This window comes from Pyrus communis, chromosome 5 (assembly GCF_041283825.1).
Source record: "Pyrus communis isolate YQ-2024b chromosome 5, ASM4128382v1, whole genome shotgun sequence".
NCBI lineage: Eukaryota > Viridiplantae > Streptophyta > Magnoliopsida > Rosales > Rosaceae > Pyrus > Pyrus communis.
Genome location: NC_142569.1, coordinates 33,910,968 through 33,937,185, shown reverse-complemented (window position 1 = coordinate 33,937,185; position 26,218 = coordinate 33,910,968). Strand labels below are relative to the sequence as shown.

The following is a 26,218-nucleotide window of genomic DNA, read 5'->3' as shown; positions in this document are numbered from 1 at the left end:
TTGAGCATGCCGGGAATGGGAAAATTTGATAAAAGGGTGGATGCCGATTGAAGCACTGTGCTGATTGATGCCCCTAGCAGTTGAAACAATAGCATGCTGATCGATGCCGACCAATAGGTGTTGCGTCCATTCCTTAGAAGTCTGGCATGGAGAATTTCTGCATATAAATCATTATTCATTTTTTTTTTGAATTACAAAAGACGTTTTGTACTAATCTAAACTAAGGAGGAGGGGGGAGGGTTTAAACCTTGGACGCAGTGGGTTGAAGAGGAAGTCCCTATTCACCGGTGCAATCAACTATTGCATCATTATTCATTCTTGATCATCTATATAGTTTTTTATGAGAAGATTTAGAAGAATGATTAGTTGATGGTTGCTTGCAGTCCTAGCCATTAGAATGTGATAATCTTAGCTACGATATAAAATCAGTGGGCCTGAGATGGTCCAGTACCACATGTCAAAGGACATGGAAACATGAAATTTCTTTTTCTTTTCTTAAATAATTGTTGTGGGGAGAGGAAAAAGCTTGAGAAGGATATATGGTGGTCCAAAATTGCTTCTTCTTCTTCTCAAAATTTCATGTTTTTATCTGGCTTTTGCTAAACAAGATTGTCACCACCATTGCTTTTTGGTCAGACCCCACACACATGACACAGTTTGAATAAGCCTTGGAATCTATGCCTACTGCTTTTGGTCCCCAAATTCTTTTTTGTATTACGTACTACAAACTTGCATTGCCATTGGAAGCAGGTTATTGTTGTGTTGTTGGGACAACGTGGTGGAGTTTTGGCTTAAATGATGAAGTATCAAAGTTATTTTTGGTTGTAAATTTTAGACGCTAAGCGTCAGTTTAATAATCTTTTCAGTTTTTAGTTTTTGCCTTTCTTGCTAGAGATAGAGAGAAAATAGATAGAACGATGGAGGAATCGAGAATGTGGAGGGAATGTGGTAGGAGGGAGGAGGAAGAACTGTACATAAAGTGGTGTACAGAATGAAAACAAAAAACTAGAGATTTTTAGTTTTTTGTTTTCATGTAGCATTCCATGTGCATTTCTTCCACATTCTTCCTACTGCCCTCTCCGATATTCTTATTCATCTCTCATTCCTTGTATTTCCTCTTTAAGTCAAATCAAAAAGTGAAAACTAAAAATTAAAAAACGAGATGGTTATCAAACGGGCTCTTAATGCGACAGAACATACAATAGTATCTTAGTTGTTACAGATAAGTGTGATTTAGAGTGAGATCAAAAGAGAACAAATAGACATTGTCACAAAAGTTGTATCTGAATTTTGAAATGTGAGGGACTTGGGATTCTGCTTACGCTGTTTCTCTTTTAATCTCTTAGCTTAGAATTGTCAAACATAGATTATGCTCCAGATTGTACTGAACTACTAGCTCGGGAGATTTTACTTTTACTTCACTACTGTGTGCACCTGAGTCGGTGAAACACCATAAACATGTCTTATTGCTACTACAAAACATTAACTATACAAATTGTACTTAAAAAAAAAAAATCTGAACAAGAAGTTAAACTCAAATCAATGAACAGGAACGATAACTTCAGGAGTTTATGGAGAACAAGAAGGTGATCCAATTAGAGGTTCAGATGACCTGGAGAAACTAGAACTGTGAACTGTAGCGTTTCGGTTTGTAGCAACTCCTTTGCCAAGAAAATCTGGTTTTTCACAATCCTCGTTCTCATGTCGAATCTCCTTGAGCATTGCTGTTACATCTTTCATAGTTGGCCTTTCCTCCGGGCAAGGATTCACACAGAGAAGAGCCACCCCAAGCACTTGAAGCATCTCTTGGGTTTGTGTCCCTGATAGCAAAATTAGCTGCTGGTCTAGAACTGATGTGAAATCTCTTTTCCTTACTCTAAGTTCCGTATTCACCCAAGTGACAATATGGGCACCTTCCGGGATCTTGTTATCCATTGGTTCCTTCCCGGTCAGGACCTCCAGGAGGACCACTCCATAGCTATACACATCGCTCTTCTCTGTGATCCTCAAACTGTATCCATATTCTGCAATAATGTGTTAACCATCATGTTCAATTAATCGACAACCTTAATAAACATATGAACGGATTATGAAAGAATCCGAGTGATTTACACTTACCTGGAGCAATGTAGCCATAAGAACCTGCAACTGTGTTGGAGGCTTTGCAGCATTCTGGAGAATTCAAAAGCTTTGCAATGCCAAAATCTGCTATAAAAGATTCATACTGTGGTCCAACCAAGATGTTGTTAGCCTTGATATCTCGATGAACTATTGGAGGTATACAATCGTGATGGAGATAAGCTAAACCCTGAGCTGCTCCCAGTACAATCTTGTACCTCGCATCCCAATCCAAGAACAGCCTCTTCTCGTGTAGCAAGCTGGCCAAACTCCCATTCGCGATGTAATCGAACAAAAGAAGTCTGGTTTTTCCATTGTTACAACACCCCAGAAGCCTCACTATGTTTTTATGCCTAATTGATCCAAGAGTATGGACTTCTGTCGTAAACAAGTCCCTCTCTGGGAGCTCGCCATTATTTACCGGCCATAACTTCTTCACTGCAATGACCTGCTTCGTTGGAGTCTCCACACGATAAACCATTCCCGAGCAACCCTTTCCCACAACGTTTGATTCTGATAGCCCAGTCACAATATCATTAACAGAAAAATTAAGCTTTTGAAATGGGGTGAAAGCCCACACCAGATCATTTTCTTGTTCACTGTGCATCCCAAATGTGATTCCACAAATTCTGACAAATAAAAATATTCCAGTGAGCATGACCATGATGGTTGCAGTCACGCTAAGAAGAACGCAAACAAGTAGATATCTGATTGATTTCTTGTCGTGCAGGTTGTCATTCAATTGGCACTGATTTCTGTTGATACACAGCTTCGGGTTACCAGCAAATGCAGTTGGTGGAATGTCTTTGAAGAAATTAGTATTGGGAAGTGGACCTGAGAAGTCATTGTGTGAGACATTTAGGGACACGAGGTTGTCAAGACTACCCAGTACTCTGAGGCTTCCTGTCAAAAAATTATGGGAGAGGTCCATATTGGCGAGTTTTGAGAGATTTGAGAAGCTTTCTGGAATGGGGCCTCTCAGAGAATTCCAACTCAGATTCAAGAGAATATCTAGCTCTTGCAAGCGTCCGATCTCATCTGGGATGGTGCCAGTGATATTGTTGCTGCTCATATCTAACAACTGCAAATCCTTGCATAGGCCCAATGATTTAGGAATGGAACCTGTGATGCGATTTCCATTGATGACCAGTTTGTTTAGGGATGTTAGCTTGCCCAACTCTTCAGGAATCGTGCCTTCTATCTGGTTCATGGAAAGGTCTAAAACATTAAGACCAGTAAGGAATTGCAAAGACGAAGGAATCATGCCTTGCAGCTGATTTCCATGCAAGTCAACCATTTCTAACTGAGTGCAGTTTCCGATATCAGGAGGAATTTCCCCAGTAAATTGATTTTCTGACAATTCAAGGAAGCTCAATCTATGCAGGAGTCGAAGTTCTGATGGAATTTGGCCTGTGAAGTTGTTTGATCCCAGCCTTAAGCGGACCAAGCCGGTGCAGCTACCGATATTCCTTGGAACTTCTCCTAAAAATTGATTTGATATCAGCAACAATTGAGTTAAGTTCTTGAGGTCAAAGAGAGAACTTGGAACTGACCCAGTGAGGAGATTGTGTGAAAGATCCAGCGCTTGAAGTTTCTCACAATTGGCCAGCTCATTTGGTATGCTTCCATGGAGCTGATTATTCCAGGCATAGAACAGAGTAAGTTCTTTTAGCTGCCCAATGACAGGTGGAATCACGCCCACAAATCTGTTGTTGTCCAATTCAAGTTGCTTTAAGTTTGAAAAGTTTCCGAATAAAGGTGGTATGTTGCCTGATATCTGATTCTCAGACAGCAGAAACTCCTCCAGTGCCACAAAATTTGCAAAAGAGAGAGGAATTTCACCACTCAGATGATTAATTGAGAAATCGATGACTATCAAATCCAAACAGTTCCCTAGTGCACTCGGAATGCTTCCACTTAGATTGTTCTTCCATAGCAGAACTCTTTTAAGCCTTTTCAACAGACCAAGCTCACCAGGAATTTGACCAGAAAGCTGGTTGTCATACAGAAACAAATTTCGTAAGGCTGAACAATTACCAATTTCAGGAGGGATGTCACCTGTGAGGTTTGCAGTATAGACCGAAAGAGTTTGAAGATTCTTTAGTTCTCCAACACTGCTTGGAATCTTCCCTGTGATTCCGGTAGCTGCAAGGCCAAGAATAGTTAGACTCTTGCACTTTGATATTTGCATTGGAATTTCTCCATGAATTCCAGGATTCCCGCCTGCACGAAAAACTTCCAGAGCTAACAACTGGCCTATTTCTGCAGGAACCTTTCCGGATAGATGGTTGTCATACACTTCAAGCTGTTGAAGCTTTGAACAGTTTCCAATTTCTATGGGAATTGCACCATGCAATGAATTTGAATTGAGTGATAACAACTGCAGGTTGGATAACTTTCCTATCTCTTGTGGAATATCTCCTGTTAGAGCATTGAAGCTGAGATCAAGGGTGATAAGCGAAGACAAGTTTCCAATCGAGCGTGGGATTTCTCCAGTGAGGTTCCCATTTGAGAGTACAAGAGTGGTGAGATAGTTGAAGGAGAGGAGCTGGATTGGGAAGCTAGTAGGAATATGGATCGAGATGATTCTGATTTTGGAAACAAACCCATTACTGGAACATCTGATATAATCCCATTTGCATGGATCCTGATCAGCAGGAGTCCATGAAGAGAAGAAGGCGGCAGAGGAAGAAGAATTGAAGGTTGAAAGCCATGAAAGGAGGGAGATACCCTCTTGGTTCAGAGCAGAGATGGAAGGAAACAGAAAGATGCTGAGAAGCAAAAGAATGATAGTGATTGAATTGCTTGGCATGATGAGGTTGGCAGCAACACTGCTATTTTTCATTCTCTCTACATGTGATCCTTCAAAGAACTAAAGAGATGTACACATACAAATCTTTTAAGTTGGTTTTCCAATTGAGCGACATAGCATAGTTGCATTGATAGAATGGGAAATATATATATATATATATATATATATATATATATATATATATATATATATCAAGTCTATTTTGAGCATGAAGGGATGTAATTGCAGTTTGTATGATTGAGGTTATGAGAGGCTCGTCCCACTTTGTAAAATTGACAAGTTTATACTGTTCGCCTTCTTTTCTGTTGGGCATAGAAATTTTTGTTTTGCCTCTCTTAACATTTGGAAATTAGTTAAAACTAATGACATAATAAATATAAATTATGTGAGGCAGAATCACTACTAGACAGTATAAAGTAAATCGTCTAATATCCATTTCATGTATTGTGTTTTAGTTCTCATTTTCGTGTTAGAAATAGAGTGGAAATATATGGGAGCGATTAAGGATATAAAAGAGTGAATGAGTGATGGTGCGAGTGATGTAGAATAAATGCGTACGGAAAGTAAAAATTAAAAATCATAAACTAAAAATTATTTCTAGTAGTTTCACTTTCAAGATTTTGTTTTCATTTATTTCTTGGTTTCTTTCACGCTCTTCACCACATTTCTTCAGCCCACATTTACCCCATACACTTCGCCCTATCTCAAGCACAATAAGTGAAAACTAAACCCGAAATGCTTATCAAACAGTTCTTTTAAGTGGCCTAAGTGATAAAATAAACAAAAGCTACTTTCTACACAGATGCATGTTCCACTGCTTAGTCATTTACTTGACATCTGATGTGGTTTGCTATTGTTCTGCTGGGTTTCAAATTTTCAGTTATACTGTTTTTCTTTGTAAGTTTCTTCAAGTGTTTGATGGATTCACTGTAAATCCCTTTTCAAATAATGATTGCTCATCTTATCAGTTAATTGTATAACAATCCATACAGTGAAAATGACTAAGCAGCCCTCCTAACCCAAAAGAGGAAAGACCCAAAAAAAAAAAATGAAAAAGATAAAAAAGAGGTGACACTTCAACTTTCTATGTGATATGAGCATGGTGAGGACTCAAGATATCATGTTGTATTGATAAAGTAGTTCATCTCTCATGTAAGTGGTTTTGTGAAGGGACAACAACATAGGTCCATGCCTCTTCAAGGAAAAAAGACTCTTTTCCTTCCTCATGCATGAACCTCCCCAACACTGCTATCCCAATGCAAAAGCATCACAGATTTGGCCTTTTCATGCAGTCAATTAATTAAAGCTTTACATGCACCTCCCTGGCTTGCTTTTGTTTTTCCTTTTTCTATTATTGTGGATGCTCAAGTAGCGGAAGTAGCGGAAGCATAAATTGCTGAATTCAATGACTAGATGTTTTTAAAAGATCTTGCGCTAATTTCTTTTAAAGAATTCAATTGCTGAATTCATTGTAGCGGAAGCCACTAGAACTCTTGAAGAAGATGGAAAGTGAACATAGTTGGGTCTAGAGGCCTACAATATAGGGAATCTCTAGTCAGTGTGCCAATGAGGAGAATTTTGGGAATATAGGAAACATACAAACAGAAAAGAATAAGGAAAATGATGTATCATTAGGGTAGGGGTCTCATAAGGATGTCTCCTCAATGTGAAATGGAAACAAGTGGATATCTGTAAGGAGATAAGTAATGTATGGATGGTGGGGGCAAGTGATCCTCCAACTACATTTGGTAGCCCACTGAGAGTGATTTTAATTTGCAAAACTAATTCAATTTGCATTTGTGGTTTTGCTTGATATATACTGCTCCCATAACACTTTCCAGCTAATTAAGATGGTGAAGAAAAGGGAATTAAAAGAGGTCAGAAATTGCTATAAAAGTATAAACTAAATTGCATGAATAGTAAATGAACAATATTGGAGACACATGCGTACCAGAAAAAAATGCAAGAAGCTCAACATACCTCATAGATAAACAAAAAGGTCAGACATGCCATCACTTCTCAACTTAAATAACATTGACACTTCTATTGATGTTGTCACAATAGCACAAGAAATAATGTGAAACTTCTAGTGAATACTATTAATTACATCTAAACTAGAAGCCCTTTGTATATCAATTTAGCGGTAATTGTTTGTATTTGGTTGGAGAAAGTCTCTAGTTCTACTGACATGGATGCAAAGACAATATATATTTGTGATGAGTTTGTTATCTAGTTGTGTCCAGCAACATTGTATGGGCATGTATTTCTTAAATTCGATGTTTTTTGGCTCATTGTAAAATATTTTTATAAATATTGTATTGTTTGTCAACAACCAATGAAAACTGTAAGTCATCATGCACCCAACGATAAAAAACAAAACACAAAGGAAAATTTGTACAGAAATGAGTGCAGGAGGACCTTGGAGTCTTGCGAAGTTCTAAGCTGGATTATTTTTGAGGTGACATAGTTATTTTGAGTGGCTTTGATGCTCAATACAGCTCCAATCTTAATTATTTTTCAATGCAAGATCAGCCCACACTCTGAGAACAGCCCACTCAGGCTATTTCATGATCAATTATTTGGGCCAGAATTTTGTTTCCATCTTAGATACTGTATATGGAATGTCAATTCCTTGCCTCATTTGCAATTGGTTTATTTCTCATCACAGTTAATGAAGATGTCTAACAGTCTTCTCTCCTTCCTCTCAAACAATTTTTTTAGATTGTAATTCATGGCCTCTCAGCCATGGTCACATTATCCTGACCTCAAAGAAGAGCTTCAACTTCAACACATTATTGGGCCTTTTCCATCAGCACTCAATGCAGCAAGTCATATCAGCAACAACCAAGTAACTAACCAATTATCATTAAGCGGAAGATCGTGGCAGCCAAAATTAATTTCAAATGTTCAGAAGAATTGCAATAAAAAGGCTAAATGGAGAGTTTTCGGAAGTGACGATGGATCGTGTGGCATAGCGTCTATTCCACTTCCACCTTCTGTGTTGTCGCCTTGTCGGTTCAAGATTTCTACAAGGCCGTCAATGCCAAGGACAGAAACATAGAGCAACTCCTAGCTCATGTCTGCCAGTATCAGGACCTTGTATTTTATGTTCCCTTTGAAGGAAAACATATTTTTAATTCCTTGCCTTTTCTCTTTTCTCTCTATTAATCATGAATTTCTTCGTGAAATTGGAAGGTGCCACTCAACTTTATTGGTTGGGGAATAGTTTAGCTATAAATTCAGTATCAACTGAAAAACTAATCAGCAATGATGTTATAGGGTTACTGAACTCGTTCGTCAAGTTTAATTGGGAAAGATAGTGCCAATACATCTCAGTATCTTACTTGTCATAAAGAAATGAATTCGGAGACAAGGACAAATTAAGTTTGAATACATGGAAAACTGGCTCATCATTTGTTTAGTAGAATTTGGAATAAGTTTGCTGATTGTAGAAGTACTTATTAATTAGTGAAATGAGGTTTTTGGGAATGACTAGGTTATCATGCCATTTCTTAGCAAAGTGATAGATGCAATGGGGGCCAATGTGACTGAAGGTGGAAACTTGACTGCCAGTGTTATTTGGCACCTCTGTGGGTTTCACAATCTTAAACATCATCTGAAACATGCTTGAATGCGAATGCAATAGGTCAAGTGTGCCGTGCCGTGTTACCTATTTAATAATTAGTCACGTTTGAGTTGGTAATCTCGGACATGATGACTTATAATCGTGTTGTATTTGTTTTAATCTAATTAATTAGATACATAAAATTGGCACCCCAAACACAATGACCTAGTTAAGTCTTGGATTTGTGTTTGATGTTTTACAGAGTGAAAAGAGAGAGATAAGTTTCATTACTGTTGCATATTCTTTAATACAAAGAAGTTGAAGGAGAGCTCCTTCTTGTGTATTACTTCCAAGACTACTTGGTTGTGGAAACATGATTTTAGTTTAAAAAAATATTGGGGGAGGGAGCGTTGGTTTTGTTTAATTTAACAATATAAAAGGAATACGATTAGATTAGGGTACCTAAACTGTGTGACTGATGACAAGAAAACGTACACATGCAGGAAAGCAACCGTCACGCCCAACTGACTTAATTAACCCACATATGCTTCAAAACAATCGCAACTTCACATATTTATATCTGTATTTTTAAATTCCAATAGACACTAAAAAAATGTTAACAGTAACCCTCTAGTCACTAACTATATTGGCAAAAATGAGCCTCTTTAGCGAGAGAAACGTGTATGACAAAGGTATACTATTAAGGTGGTGTTTCGTGCCAATAATGGGAGAACATATGGAGAGAAACTAACATATGCCCTAGCATCATTGCCATGGATGCCACCATGGCTGTGTACCCGTACCATCACTAATAAAAAAATTCCTTGCATGATGAAATTTTGCATGACGAAACACACATCGTAATGCAAAGTCACATTAAGCAACGAAATTTTGAACTTTGTCGTGCAAAGTCTTGACGATGAAACAAACATCGTCACATAAAGTTACTTTGCGCGACAAAATTTTAAACTTCGTCGAGCAAAGTCTTTACAAAAATAAAAAAATTATTTTTTTAAACCTTTGTGCGACGAAATCCAAATATTTTGTCACCTAAACCAATTTATTTTCTTTTTTTATTTAATTTTATATTATAAATTTTAAAATATAGTTATTTTCATAATTTTTTTTATTATTTTTTAAAAACTTTGCACGATGAATATCAATATTTCTCGCTTAATGTAAAACCCTTTCCCAGATTTAGTTCATAATTTTACTTTTCCCCTAAAAGTATTTGAAGTTTTCAATTCAGTCCCCTTCCTTAACCAATCCAGACCCTCCTTTTTAGATTCTCTTCTCTCTCCGTTTGCCACGTGGCATCACCCCAACTCATCTTCTATCTCTCTTTTGCCTCGGGACTCACTTAGCTCACTCTTCTCTCTCACTCTCTCTCTCTCTCCCTCTCTCGCCTATCGAACCCGCACCTATGCACACCCTTAGAAGCACCCCGGTGATGGCACAGCAGCACCCCCACCCTTATAGACCTCCCATTCCTCTCCACCGTCTTTGTGAAGCCCCAGAGTCACTACTACAAAAGTGGCTTATTGTGTCACTGGTTAGTGTTGGTTTTATATAATATACTGGTGGATAAGACATTTCCGACACTCTTTACATGGTGTTGAAATTACTATCGGGTATAATCGACATAAAATGTCTATGTCGCTTATAACTGACATAAACTATTAATGTCGCTTATAACCGACATAGCTTTTAATCTTTTTAAATGGTGGTGTCGTATAAAAAGAAAATCGTGTCGCTTTAAACCGACATAAAGTTAGTGTCGGTTAAAAAAAGAATCATGTCGCTTGTACCCGACATTAATAATTATTTTTAAATATTGTAAAACCTGGTGTCGGTTGTAGTCGAAACTAATAATTGCATTGGGGATTTGAATGTTTTATTTGGGTTTTAAAACCCACTTTTGTTAGCATCTATCAGACATTTCCCCTTTTTAATACACTATCCTTCTCCTCCCATTACTTCACGTGACTCTCTCCCTCTTACACACACATCACATAATTTTTTCTTTCCTTCTTTGGCCGGTTCCCTTACATGGGTTTCTTTCTCTCTCTCTGACACACATGCCTTATTTCTCTCACTTCCTTTTTGTTTTTTTTGTTTTTTTTTCCTAACATGTTCTTCTTCACCCCCTCTATTTTCCGTCTCTCTCTGTACCCACCCATTCAACCTTCCTTCATCCCTCTATCTCTTTCGTATTCTCTCTCTTTTTCCTCGACTTCTCCATTTCCCATCCCTCCATCTTCTTCTCTTTTGAAAATCCACAAATCAAAACACTGCAAACATCTCCTTTTAGCCTACAAATCAAAACTAGCCAAGTTTTATCCCTTCCTCCATCTCTCCACTGCACATCTCCCCCTATCCCACCGACGCACTTCTCCGTTTCCACGCACAGAGCTTCTAGTTCTGCATAATGGGTTCCACCACTGTTGATCGCGTACCCCAACTAGTTCTCGAGCTCTCGACTTGGTAAGCCTCCAACTACTCCCTCTCATTTTAGTTTCCGTTTTCTAGCTTGGTTTCGAGCTTGCATGTAATCTTAGAATCCACACCGTGGTTGAAAAATGAATGTAGGTTTTGTTCATTTCGATGTGTTTTGGATGCGAAATCAGTGAGAAAATTAGTGTGATTTGGAGATCTGTGTGCTTAGATTGGAAAATGTAGGAAAACAAAAGTGACTTTTTGAATTTTGAGGGAATAACAATTTGTTTTCCCTCCTAAACTAATTGTTTTCATTTCCCCAAAAACTTGGAGAGAGGAAGAAGTCGGTGTCCAAGTCAGTTAAAGCCGGCCTCCAATTCCCCGTTGGCCGTATCACTCGTTTCCTCGAAAAGGGACGCTACGCCCAACGTACTGGTACCGGTGCTCCTATTTACCTCACCACCGAGGTGATTTCCCAATCCACATTTCTCAAATCTAAACATATTCCGTTTCTATATATTTTTAACTTTTGGTAATTATTATTAATAATTGAGACATATATATTTTTTATTATTATTAAAAGTTTGTGGTGTCGCTTATGGATGACATTATTTTAGTTATTATATTTTTCAAATTGTTAGATGGTGTCGGTTAGGACCAACACCAGTTTATTCCATCTGCCAGTCTTTGTCAGTACTTAATTTCGCTTGTAACCGACGTGAGCCTCGATGTCACTTTTAATTGATGCTACTTGGTGGCAGATTAAGGGGACTAACCAACATCAATACCTTTTTCGTGATGCTAGCAAAGGTGTCGGTTTTCTTATTCGACATTGCATGATTTGATGTCTGATTTTTACCAAAACTCCGATAGTAATTAGGTTTTTTGTTTGTTTTTACATTGCCAGTAATAGCCTATTTTCTAGTAGTGAGTACCCAGAGAACACCAAACCCAGGTCCAACGAACCATGGTTTTCAAGACAAAACCCAGCCACCTCCGGCTGTTTCACGAAAAATCGAAGGTACCAACTTCTTCCTCTCACCCCCACTTTCATTTTGGCACCTAGATTAGAGGCTAGGGTGACGTTTTGGCAATCGACTAGAGCAGGGGAAGCTCCAACGTTCTTTCCCCGTCGAGACCAGGCCATTGGGCTGGTTCATCCCAACCCAGTCAAACCAGGCCCCTTTGGGCCGTGTATAAGACTCAGGCCTTAGGCCCGTTTACACCCAAACCTTATTGGATCCAGGCCTTTGGGCCATGGATCTGGTCCACAAACCCTAGGCCCAACCCGAACCAAACCCAAGCCCATTGACACGGTTTGACCAGGACTCGGTTGATGAGCCTGGAACTGTTGACTTTGACTCGGTCAACGGTCAGATTTGACGTTGATTTTGACCGATCAACGGTCAATGTTGACTTTTTGATTTTTTTTTTTAACTTTCGTTTGGGACCTCTTATAAGCTAATTTCGACGTCCTGGATCAGTTTTTGATGTTCGTTTTCCCAAATAAAATCGTTTGAATAGAGTTTTATTAATTGGACTCTTTATGTGCTTAGGTGCATTTATTATGGTGATTTCCATCTTCGCTAGTTGCGTGGCTCTTCAACGGTGAAGTATCTGTGAGTGGACCCTTTTTAAATTGCATGTTTTAATAGTAGAAATGCATACATGAAAAATATGATTTATTGATTACGTTTTATGAAATGTTTTATTAGATATTATGCTTACTTAGAATATTTTGGAATACCATATTTTCTATCGAACCCATGTTCTTGTAGGGTATTTGATGGATGGCGATATACTATTTAGAACATGTTTTTACACACTTCTTTATAGTATAGATGATGGATGACTTTATACTTTGAAGATGATTTTGAGATATATGTAGCTATGTTTGGAAAGATTATGTTTAATGTTTTGTCATTTGGGACCCCTCATAGGCTAATTTCGACGTCCTGGATCAATTTTTTACTTTTATTTTCCCAAATTCAATTGTTTGAATACAGTTTTATTAATTGGACCCTTTATGTGCTTAGGTGCATTTATTATGGCGATTTTCGTCTTCGTTAGTTGTGTGGCTCTTCGATGGCGAAGTATCTGTGAGTGGACCCTTTTAAATTGCATGTTTTAATAGTAGAAATGCATACATGAAAAGCATGATTTATTGATTACGTTTTATGAAACGTTTTATTAGATATTATGCTTACTTAGAATATTTTGGAATACCATATTTCTATCTAACCATGTTCTTGTAGGGTATCTGATTAATGACGATATAGTATTTAGAACATGTTTTTACACACTTCTTTATAGTATAGATGATGGATGACTTTATACTTTGAAGATTATTTTGAGATATATGTACCTATGTTTGGAAAGATTATGTTTAATGTTTTGCGTGTATCTAGTGGTCACTATTCCGCCTAGGGCGAGGATTTAGTGTTGGTTGTGGGCCAGGAGAAATAATCCTTGGCTTCAGGCTGAGGGACATGGAGCTGGTAATGGGCCGGGAGAAAATAATCTTTGGCTTCGGGTCGAGAGACATGGTGCTGGTATTGGGCCAGGAGATATTATACTGATACCATTATTTAGCACACTATATACAATATATGCTTTATGAGATATTTTATCGCATTCTAGGGTTTTCAGAAAACTTACCACTTATTATGTTATTAGTTTTCATAAAGCTTTGGGGGTTAGTATGTTGATAACTGTTTTATTATATATGTATATCAACTTGGTCCATTCATGTTTGTTTTGCGCCCCCTCAGGATTTAGATTCGAGGTTTACGATCCCAGCGTCAAGGCACTTCCGTATCGGCATCTTCGAGCCCTCTCGGTGTAGGACCCATTCATTTATTCATTCAATTTTATATTATTTCTTTTAGTGTTCTAGTTAGTTGTATGCTTTGAACACGTTCCTCATTTGCATATTAATTATATTTAAATTTCTTTTATCTTATTCATATTTTAGTTCTCATATTTTCAATAAATGGCTTTTGTCACCCTTGGGTGTTGACCAATACATGATTATTCAAATGTCCCACGGACATCAGGTTCGGTAGGGGTGGGCACGGGCCAGGCCGGGCCCAAAATTGAAGGAACCAAACCGACCTGTTTGTAAAGAATACGGGGCGGGGTGGGGCGGGTTTTGGATTTTTCAAAATGAGATTCGGACCTAACCTGGCCCTTTTGAAACGGGTCGGTTCTACGGGTCCCCACAGGCCGAAAATCTCTGACTTTGATCCCTGTTGTCACCATCCTCATCTTTTCAACCCCCATAGCTGCCATAGCCAAAGCTCAAAACTCAAGCTCCTGCATACCCACATGCAAATCGGGAAAATCCACCAAAACAATTCGCTACCCATTTGGATTCTCACCCAGCTGCCAAATCCCATTGAACTGTTTTGAAAATAACGAGCTCGGTGGATTCAGAGTCCAAACGTGACCCAAATGCTGTCTTCATGAATCTCCCTGCAAATACCAACCGTCGGTTCAAATCCCTGATCGGACTCTTCAGCCCGACTTGGAATATGGAGTTGTCACTCTTGCTAGAGTTCAAAACGGTGAAGATGGGATGGTGGGTCGGGGGACTTTGTGACTGCAATCCGAATGCCACGTGTACTTAGGTAAAGCTCGGCGAGAGGACGGGGGGCGGGTATTGATGCAGATGCGTTGATGAGTTTGACGGCGACGACTTTTTTTAGTCTTTGTAAACTTTTAAACTCAAGCTTGAGAAGACCTAGGTCGAGTGACAGAGTCGAGCTCGGGGTGGTGGAGGAGAGGACGAGGCGAAACGACGAGAGAGAGTTGAGTCTGAGTTCGAGGACTAGTGACAAAGATGAGAGTCGAGCTCGAGAAGGAGACCTTCATAGGGTAAAACTAACGATTCATATTTGAAAGTAGGTTCCTCTTCAATCTCGTCAGTCCATTACAATTACAAACGGGTTGGTCCGGGTACCCGATTTTCTATACTTCTGGAACCGGCCCGAACCTAAAATTTCAAAGCCCCACCCTGCCCCGTTTCTCTTTTTAAAAATTAGGAATTGGCCCGTACCTGCCCCAAACCTTAATTACCCGCCCTGACCAGTGGTTCCTGTACTCGTTTGCCCGCCCCTAAGGTTCGGGGCGTGTCAGATTGGTATTAGAGCATACTTAAGATCTTCTGTTACTATAGTAGTGTATCGGTCATGACATCATTTGGATGTTACGACTTCCATATTTGTTATCATTCGGCATGGTTGTGCAACCCTCATACTGCATGAATAATCACATCTTGTGGAAAAAAAAGAAATTCGTGTCGGGATAGTGCCTCATTGGTGACAAAATGGATTGTTGAACGACTTTCAACAGTGGATCGATACTCTGCAACATGCATTCCTTGGGAATTGTAGGTGGAGTCGGATCTACATCGGAATGTTGGGAAATGGAAAAATCTTAGTGGTACAAGTTGGTTAAGACCAACTTCTTAACCAACTAGAAATTTGAAATGTTGATGTTACTTTACAACATGTGTTCCCTAGGAATGGCTAGCAGAGTCATATCTCTTTGGAAACTACTCGAAACATTTGAAATACGTGTTAGAGGAAGTGAGAAAGCACTAGTTGTTACGAAGTTTAGTAAGTGGCAATTAGTGGGATTGAACTAGTGTTCTCGGAATCGTTCCAGTTGAGGAAATGTGTGTGGATCCTTAGACCAATCCTAGGCGATTGGTCTATCGTTAACCTTTTTGCTTACTCCAACCACGAGGTCAAGTTCATTAAACATCAATTGTCAGCTTCACACCAAATTCTTCGAGCGTTGACTTCATTTAGATTAAATACTTCTTTAGGAGGACGCATTGTGTTCATTCATCTTGTGGCTTAAGCACATGTAGAATTTACCTTTATCTCGAAAGGTGTGTGCTCTCATGGGTTTTTAGGTTGATCATTTGCGAGTTTTTCTTCTTTCCACCAACATTGACCTTATTTGACCAGAAATCTGCTACTAAGCAAAAATGGAGAGGTGGTTTGAGCACTACAATGACTCTCAAGAGATACTGCTTATCGGGGAAGGTGACTTCTTGTTTTCTGCTTGCTTGGCTCGAGCTTTTGGGTCTACTATTAACATGGTAGCCATTTCTCTTGAATCCTAAGGTACATCTTTCAAATGGGTTCTTTGTTGGCATCTAAATATTTTTTCTCAAGAGACTCTTTGGTAGTAGACGTTATTCTCATTAATTCCTAAAAAGGATTGCATCGTTGGAAATTGAAAATCTTCACAAAGTATCGTGAAACTGCTAAGTATCCTTAGTCTTGTACTCTAGTTTTGATGGACTTATTTTGACCCTCAAATTCTTGAGTGTTCTTTTAGCCTTCTCGACATGGTTTCTCTCTCAATCAGTGACAAATTCACAATCGATCGTTTCGATGGAGTGTGAGCCCAGTTCTTATCGATTCGGACATGAACGTTAGGAGCATAACCTTTCCACAGGTTTACCAGACTTACCAGGAAGAGGTCCATGTAAGTGTGAGGTTAAGCTGTCTTTTAGCAAAGATTGGTGAAGATTATAGTGCAGGTGATCAGCAGATTGCATCACTATCTTCACGCAGGATTGAATAATTACCACTCATTATCTTGCTACAATTAATAAACATCATATCGTACTCTAGTAGTTCTTTTCCAATGATATGTGTGCGCCTTAATGCATCTTTCCACTACTTCGCTTCAGGACCTTATTGATTGTGAGTACGTGAATGTCAAAACACTTCTAGCATAGTTGTTTAGTGTGCTCTAGAATTGTACGACAACACGGTCGAGGTAAGAATCAGACGATCTTTGTACACTCTCACATTGTGGGGCAAAATGGTATTTGGAAGATCGAAATTATGATATACGAAATTGTGCATCCTTGGAAAATTACTGCTTGGTTATTGAGATAACTAATGTGCGGTCGATATCGTAGGCGGCTGATTATTGTATCGATAACTTATTCATTAGGTTCATTAAGCAAGTGGGCAGGTAGACCCGTCTACGGCAATTGTTACAGATTTGTAATTGTTGGGGCTCGATCCAAAGACACATTTGTTCTCAGAGTATGTGGCATTTCAAATGCTCAAGCGAGACCTTCATTTTCAATTTTGGTTTTCAGAATAAGTATTTTAAATTACCTTATTATAGCTATATATTGGTTTTCAGATGTTACAAATGTTTAGTCGAGTCATTTCCACTTTCCCTGTTAATTTTAGTACGAGTTTTCAACCTATATGTTAGTACATATCTATTTTGACATCATCGTATTATATGTACATACTTTTGACCCTATGCTATTATATGTATTTGACTTTATATTTTTATAAAGTATATTTTCTACTTTTACACTGACGGGGGAAGAAGGTATGAGCCTGGAGGCACGAAAGATGGAATCATTGCAACCCGATCATGACGGTGTGGCATTTTCCATTTTGTGCAACCGCTCTGACTTGAATTCTTCGTTATGTGTGTGTGTCTATATATATATATATATTCTTCGTATTTTCGAGTATTTTAGTGTAGCAAGTTATTTTAAATTTCGGGATGAAATTTTATTTAAGGGGGGTAGATTGTAAAACCCCTCCCCAAATTTAGTTCGTAATTTTATGGTCCCTTTATCCTTAACCAATCCGGACACTCCCTTTTAGATTCTTTTCTCTTTTCGTTTACCACCTGACATTAACCCAACTCATCCCCTCATCCCCTCATCCCCTATCTCTCTCTCTTACCACAAGACTCACTCAGCTCACTTTTCTCTCTCACTCTATCCCTCTTTCCCTCTCTCGCCTATTGAACCCGCACTCATGCACACCCTTAGAAGCACCCTTGTGACGGCGCAGCACCACCATCACCCTCGTAGACCTCCCCTTCCTTTCCACCGTCTTCGTGAGGCTACGGAGTACCCAGAGAATACCAAACCCAGGTCTGGCAAACAGTGGGTTTTGAGACAAAACCCGGCCACCTCCGGCCGTTTCACGACAAATCGAAGGTACCAACTTCTTCCTCTTACCTCCATTTTCATTTTGGCACCTAGATCGGAGGCTAGGGTGACGTTTTGGCCGTCGACTGTAGTTGGGCAAGCTTTGGCATTCTTTTCCCGTCAAGACCAGGCCATTGGGCTGGCTCGTCCCAACCTAGTTAAACCAGGCCCCTTTGGGCCGTGTATAGAACTCGGGCTTTAGGCTCGTTTACACCCAAACCTTATTGGATCCAGGCCTTTGGGCCATGGATTCGGTCCACTAACCCTAGGCCCAATCGGAACCAAACCCAAGCCTATTAACCCGGTTTGACCAGGATCGGTTGATCGACTCAAACTCGTTGACTTTGACTTTGACCAGTCAATGTTGACTTTTTGACTTTTTTTGGGCTTTCGTTCGGGACCCTTCTAGGCTAATTTTGATGTCTTGGACCCGTTTTTCCAAATTCAATCATTTGAATACATTTTTATTAATTGGACCCTTTATATGCTTAGGTGCATTTATTATGGCGATTTCCGTCTTCGCTAGTTTGCATGGCTCTTCGACGGCGAAGTATCTATGAGTGGACCCCTTTTAAATTGTATTTTTTAATAGTAGAAATGCATACATGAAAAACATGATTTATTGATTACGTTTCATGAAACGTTTTATGAGATATTATGCTTATTTAGAATATTTTGGAATACCATATTTTCTATCGAACCCATGTTCTTGTAGGGTATCTGATGGATGAAAATATACTATTTAGATCATTTTTTTACACACTTCTTTATAGTATAGATGATGGATGAATCAACATTTAGAACATATTTTTTATTTAATTTTATATTTATATAGTTAAACTATTTTCTTTGCGCGACGAATCAACATTTTGTCTCCTCAACCCTGTTTATTTTAATTTATTTATATTTTAAAATATTAAAATAAAGTTATTTTCTTTTTTATTATTTATAAAAATTATTTTTTAAATTTTGCTTGGCGAACCTATATTTGGGTGGGCACCAAAAATAGGACGTGGGAAATTGTTTTTTTTTTTTTGTTTTTTTTTTTAAGACTTTCCGTGACCAATATTTCGTCGCGCAAACTCGTATCCTTCGTTGTGCAAAGTGATACGGTTTTTAAAACTAAAATAAGTCCTCCACAATTTTCTCAATGTCTTTCTCTATTCTCTTACCTCTCATCTCTTTCCCTCCCCAAATGTGACCCTTTCTCTCACACTCACTCTCACTTAATCTCTCTTCTCTCTCCTCTCAATCTCTCACTCTCACTCACTATCTCATCTCTCTCTCACATTCACTCCTCTCTCTCATTCCCATTGACTTTCATTTTTGCCAAAAGGAATTTACTCCCCAAATTTTATTTTATTTTCAATAATATGTGTTTTTAGTGTTAATTAATTGGGTTTGGTGTGGGGTGGAGTTTGGGGTAGGATTTGGGGTATTGCCAATTTCAGGGGAGATTATGCCGATGTTTTGGTATTATTTTATGTTGTTTTTTGATTATTTGACCATGTTTGTTTTGTTCGCTGGGAATCATCGAGACTTTGACGACGAAAGGTGAGGATTAGGATGTTATTAGACCATATCCCCCGCCACTACCACCAATATAGACTTGTATTAGGATTTTATTATTGTACTTTGTTAATTTATGTGTACATTTTAAATATATTATATATATTGGATAATTTGATCACTATTTTTCATATGTAATTTTATTTTGAATATATCAATTTAAATTAAAGTAATTAAAAAATAAAGTCATATAATTAACTTAAATTAAAAAAGTAAAAATTTGAAAAATCTTGCGCTACCAAATATTTTGTCGCGCAAACAATTAATATAATTAAATTAAAATAAGAGAAATAATAAAACAAAAATTCAAAAACCTTGCACGACAAAATATTTCATAGCGCAAAATATTAAATTAAATTAATTTAATTAAAAAATTAAAAAATCTTTGCGTGACGAAGATTAATTTTCGTCGCACATACCTTATTGTCACGAGTTTTGTGCGAAGAACCATGCGCAAGAAAAATTTCGTCGCGCAAGGTTTTGAGCGACAAAATTATACTTTGTGCAACAAACTTATTTTGTCGCGCAAAGTGTTTTTTGTAGTAGTGCACACAAGCCATTCTCCTCTTTCAGCACAATTATGAATGAGCATTGTCAGAGAAATTTGTAACTTGTGAATTATGGTTAACGACGAGGGAAGAAAGATTGCTCCAAGGCACGTAGACGACTATGCTATCTTTCAGCCTTTGTTCGCCTTTTGGTATACAAAGATAATATATGAATAAATCATGTTGATACAATAAAGCCTAGTTAAACATTTGTATGTTAGTCAATGTTTAGTAGTCTAGTTATTCGACATGGTTAGTTATTCGAGAAGTGAAGCAACTGTTATTAGAGATCATGAGCTTAAACTAAACTCGTGGTATAATTCGGTAACCCTTCCTAAAATTTACCCCTTTTAATTTCCAAAATCCTAGTTTCGCGTTTGGTTGAGGCTGTTGAGCCATTGAAGTTTAATGAAAATGTGACCATGGTTGCAGCTTATTGGACGACCTATAATAAGATGTGCCAAACCCATGCGTCCAATCCGATTACATCACCATCACGCAGCTCCACAAAACGTGCAAAGTAATGACTACTTTAAGACAACATCGTCATGGACTCATGGAATAGACTTGTACCAACTCCCATTAAGAATAGGAATTTCAAATTTTTGTGGTACTGAACTCATCCTGCCCTAGCCTATTGCTTACCTATAAAAATTAACAAAGACTTCCAAAACCGTTCGGAGGGTGAATATATACGATGAATAACAAAATATCTTTTCCTAAATATAATTACAAATCCTACTTCACTAGCGAAAAAAAACCTACTTCAATGTTCAATTAATAATCTTGTCAAATTCTTGATCTATAAATTATTGATTAAACGAGAGAAATTCAATGTATAATATTTGTTACCGTTTTTTGAATATCTTTCTTCACATATGATGTATACATGAACATAAAAATTGAGAGAACATGCCTATCATATATATGGTGCACGCCGATTGTAGTTATTCCTATAATATCAGATTTAATTAGTTACATGCATGTTTCGACGTAAGACTGCATGACAAAGAAAAAAGAAAAAAGAAAAAAAAGAATACAACTTATGACACAAACAGACAGGTTTAAACACAAGTAAACAGCGGGTCTAGTTGTCTTGCTGCATACAATATTAGAAAATGCCATGAATTGATGACGACCAATGATCTTCAATCCATTTCATCGAGTTGTGAATTGGGATTGCATAGCTATGGTGGGGATTCAGGACCACATCTTCATGCAATTATCGGGCCCCTTCCTTACTCTAGCTAACATGTTTCTGCATTGTAGGCCGTATATATGTGTGCGTCGTCGCTGTTTTTGCCGTACCAGCTGGCTTTCGATTATTTAAATACAAAACATACATATCAGCCTGATTAATTTGTTAACTACTGAGATTTTGATCCAACATATATTTCTAAGTATTTATGTGTAACTTAAAATATCTTTCGTCTGATTTCTAAATTCAAAGAATAAAGGACTTGTACGCTATTAATATTTTGTGTAATTCCGTATGACTTTATAATTACAGTAGAATCATTTTCTTTTTCAAAATCTAATCACCATTTTGAAAGTTGAATTGTGTGCTGTAGTGCTTAAATAAAAAATCAGTCAAGCCTAATGTTTCACCAGAAGAAATCAAAAGTTAGAAGAAAAGTAGACAGAAGGAAATTAAATTGCTTAAAATGTTATACATCATTTTCAACGAATGTTATACATATATCTTATTCAAAACTGTTTAACGAATGAAATATTGTTGTTCCATTATTTTCATTATTCAGAAATGTTATACAGAAGGAAATATCTTCGTTCCATTATTTTCAAACACAAAGATGAGGATTCAAGTAAAGACAACAAGCACAAAGATGAGAATCCAAGTGAAGGGAATTCAAGGGTCTAGATGATGATTAGTGTCACAAGATCCAAAGGAAGTTACAAGGCTGTTAGAATCTGGTACTAAGGTTATTAGATTATTTGAATATTATCCACATCTTAGCTTGTGTTACAAGCCATGTAATTAGATACATACATATAGCTAAGGTGTAAGAAGATAACTTCACTCTCAAGAAATAAAAAGAAAACTTCTCTCAACTCTCATTCTTTCTCCTTCTCTCTCTCCATCTCTCTCTCTCTCTCTCTCTCTCTCTCTCTACAATTTGGTTTCTTTGATCATCTCCATTGAAGTTGCTGCTTCAGTCTTTACATGGTATCATCGCCAAGCATCGAATGGTGCTTTCGCATCTCAATCAAAGCTTTAATTTCTCTTCTTTACCCTCTGATTTGCAAATTGTTCTGCGATAAATGACAATCGGCTTCTTCGAATCTCCACAGAGCTTCAAGAAATTGCTATTCTTTTTCTTCTACTCATTAATTGTTGGTTACTACTGATCAGTTCAAGATTGTTTAGTCTTCGATCACCAGTTTTATCTCCACCATTTCTACATCAGTTACAGTCAAGCTTGTTGATTCTAACTACTTAACCTAGAGTTTTCAGATCAGACTACTCTTTCAAAGTCATGGAATTATGGGGTTTGTAGATGGATCAAGAAAATGTCCTCCAAGGTTTGATAATGATGCTACAACTGAAGGGATGGAAAATGATGATTATCTTGTCTAGATGATGCATGATTGTGCTCTTATACAATTACTCATTGCAACTTTGTCTACAACTGCAATGTCCTGCATAATTGGAAGTCAAAGTTCTCATGAAATATGGGTTAATCCTGCTGAGAGGTTTTCAACAGTTACAAAAGCTACAATTTTTTAGATGAAAACTGAGCTCCAGAACATCAAAAACGGGTTTGAATCTGTCTTTTGTATTTGCAAAAGATTAAAGATACAAGGGATCATCTTGCAGCTGCAGGAGTTATTTTCGATGATTGATGATATAATCATTATTGCCTTGAAAGGTCTTCTTACATAATTCAATACTTTCATATATGTTATAAGAGGCAAAGAGAATGGTATTTCACTAAAAGATTTCAGATCTCAATTGTTGGCAGAAGAGACAACAATTGGTCAATACTTTGAGTCCTCAACAGCTTTTGGTTCTGCAATGGTTGTTGGTATTGAAACCAATAAAGGGAGAGCTCTAGTTCTTGATCAAGACTCATCACATTCTGTTGAGTTTGATTCTAGCTCTAGAACCAATGATCAAAACTACAAGAGTTAATGGTGGTGGATCAAAGTCTACTAGTTATAATTCTCGTGGTCAAGACAATAACAATGGCAGTCAATACAACAACTATGGTGGTCATTATCAAGGTTCTTACCACTATGGGGCTTACAAGGGTAACAACTTCAAAGGAAAAGTAAGAGGCATATCATATCTTCCACCAAATGTAAGTCTTAGAATTCTTGGTGCTCCAAGGCCATTTCAAGCTCATTGCCCAAATCATCCATCTGAGATACCAACATGCCAAATTTGTAACCAAAGAAGACATGTTGCAGTTGATTGCTTCCAGAGACATAGTACACCAGTCACAAGTTCTAATTCTCCAATTCAATGCCAAATTTGTTGGGAATTTGGTCATTCAACTATTCAATACTATTAATTTTGCTTATCAAGGAAAGTCACCACCCCTAAATCTCTCTGCAATGCATGCTAATCATCAACCATTTGCACCTATAGAACAATTCTGGGTTGTAGACATTGGTGCAACTTCACATATGACCTCTGAGCTAGCTAACTTGGAATTGGCAAGTCCATATCAAGGCAATGACACAATAACCACAACAAGTTGTGCCTGTTTTCCTCTCTTGAAATCATATAACAATTTCAAATTACAACAAAAAACAACATGTTTCTTTCTAGGTTATGCAAGAAATTACAAAGGTTTTATATGTTTAGACATTGCTCAAAATAAACTGTACATATCCAGACATATGCTATTTGATGAATTGGTTTTTCCATACAAATTTTTTTCTGGTTATGTCAAAACATCAACCTCCACAGTCACAAATTCATCACTGCATCCTTGTACATCATTACCATGCATTACATTGACTAATCAAGTTATATCACCACTTCATACTCATGCATCGTCATCAAATATCACAAATTAATAACTACAAATGCATCTACTGCCCTAGATTCATTGGTTGCATCTAGTGTTTTAGATTATTTGCATGCATCTAGTGCCTCAGATGTCTTGGAAACACATGTATCTGTTACCCCAAATTTTATTCATTCATCACCAAGTCATAGTTCAAATCAATCTCCTAGTCTTGAAATATTAGGAAACACGCCTAACAGCATCCAATCCCTGTGGATCATGATTTCCAACATGAACAACTTCATGTTGTTCTTCCAATACTAATGAATGTGCATCCTATGTTAACAAGATCCAAGAATGGTATTACCAAAAGGAAAGCTTTCTCAGCCAGTATTGGTTCTCAGTCACTTGTCTCAAAGCCAAAAACATTTAAGGCTATTTCCAAAGTATCAAAATTGCAAAATGCAATGCATGAAGAGATAAATGCACTACATTCTTAATATACATGGTCTTTTGTTTCCACTTCCAATTGATAAAAACTTGGTTAGGTGTAAATGGGTGTACATAATACAAAACAAATGGCACTATGGCAAGGTATAAAGCAAGGCTTGTAGCAAAGGGCTATAGTCCAGATGAAGGTGTAGACTATGGAGAAACATTTATTCTTGTGGTTTAGCCTACAACCATTAGACTTATTCTTGCTTTAGCATCACAGTTCAAGTGGCAACTTAGGCAATTAGATGTGAAAAATGTCTTCTTACATGGCATTTTACAAGAAGAAATGTATATGGAGCAATCTCCAGGGTTTCAAAGCTCACAACATCCATCCAATTATGTCTGCAAGCTTAAAAAATCACTTTATGGGCTTAAATAGGCTCCAAGAACATGGAATGACAGGTTTACCAGTTTTTTAGCAGCATTGGGATTCAAGTCTTCACATGTTGATCCATCTTTATTTGTTCAACACTCTCAACAAGGCATTGTAGCGTTGATGCTTTATGTTGATGATGTAATTTTAACTGGTAGCTCATCTCAGTTGATATCTTAGGTGATCAAATAACTTACTACAAAGTTTGAGATGAAGATTTAGGCAATTTGCATTATTTTTTTGGGGCGGCAAATTAGTCACACAGAAGAAGACTTATTTATTTCATAGTCCTAATATATCAGTGAGTTAGTTGATAGAGTGGATTTGCAAGATTGTAAACCATTTGCTACCTTGTGCTTACCATATCACAGACTCTTAAAAAATAATGGAAAACCATATCATAGTCCTGATCAATATAGATGTGTAGTTAGAGCACTTCAATATTTCACATTTGCAAGGCCTAACATAGCCTTCTATGTGAATTAAGCATGTCAATTCATGCATAATCCTATCGAGTCACATGTAATTGCAGGTAAAAAGAAGTATCAGATATCTCAAGGGCACATCAAATTATGGGATTCATTTTAAACCAGGACCAATACATCTTCAATCCTATAGTGATGCAAACTGGGTCGGGGATCCAAATGATAGAAGATCCACCTCATGGTTTGTAATTTTTCTAGGATCTAATCCTATTTCTTGGGCATCAAAGAAGCAGCACACTGTGTCGAGGTCATCTACAAAAGCTGAGTATCAAGCTCTTGCTATCACAATTGTTGAAATAGCTTGGATAAGATAGTTATTTTGTGATTTATACATTCCTCTTTATCAAGCACCAATGATTCACTGTGATAACATCTCAGCTATAACTCTATCAACCAATCTTATGTTTCATTCCAAGTCCAAACACATCGAGATCGACTATCACTTTGTTCATGAAAGGGTCACAAAAGGAGATCTTCAAGTGCAGCATGTTTCCTCTTCTAAAAAATTTGCTGATATACTCACAAAGGGTTTATCTGCACCCTTGTTTCAACAACACTGGCAATCTCATGCTCAGTTCACTCGAGCATGAGATTGAGGGGGGGATGTAAAAGTGTAGACAAACACAATGATGAGGATTTAAGTAAAGACAACAAGCACAAAGATGAGAATCCAAGTTAAAGGAATTCAAGGGTCTAGATGATGACAAGTGTCACAAGATCCAAGGAAGTTACAAGGTTATTAGAATCTGGTGCTGTGGTTGTTAGATTGTGAGAATATTATCCATATCTTAGCTTGTGTTACAAGCCATGTAATTAGATAAATACATATAGCTAAGGTGTAAGAAGATAACT

At 37.6% G+C, this 26,218-nt stretch overlaps 1 protein-coding gene, 1 long non-coding RNA gene and 1 pseudogene across 3 annotated transcripts; 2 read left to right on the top strand and 1 right to left on the bottom strand.

Moving 5' to 3' along the window:
• Positions 1-1,379: 1,379 nt before the first annotated feature.
• On the bottom strand, positions 1,380-5,085 carry LOC137726916 (uncharacterized). Its single transcript, XM_068465868.2, has 2 exons — positions 2,119-5,085; positions 1,380-2,024 (listed from the first exon to the last, which is right to left on the bottom strand). The coding sequence occupies exons 1-2, from the start codon at positions 4,961-4,963 to the stop codon at positions 1,570-1,572; spliced, it is 3,300 nt and encodes a 1,099-aa protein (XP_068321969.2). The 5' UTR covers positions 4,964-5,085; the 3' UTR covers positions 1,380-1,569.
• Positions 5,086-7,546: 2,461 nt separating this feature from the next.
• Positions 7,547-8,872, top strand: LOC148697206 (uncharacterized; annotated as a pseudogene).
• Positions 8,873-10,562: 1,690 nt separating this feature from the next.
• LOC148697205 (uncharacterized) lies at positions 10,563-13,893 on the top strand. Of its 2 annotated transcripts, XR_015962107.1 has the most exons (4): positions 10,563-10,979; positions 12,488-12,550; positions 12,968-13,030; positions 13,703-13,893. It is a non-coding gene; the product is annotated as an uncharacterized LOC148697205 (long non-coding RNA). The 2 variants fall into 2 exon arrangements; XR_015962106.1 differs by having other exon boundaries at positions 10,564-10,979; positions 12,968-13,893.
• Positions 13,894-26,218: the final 12,325 nt, after the last annotated feature.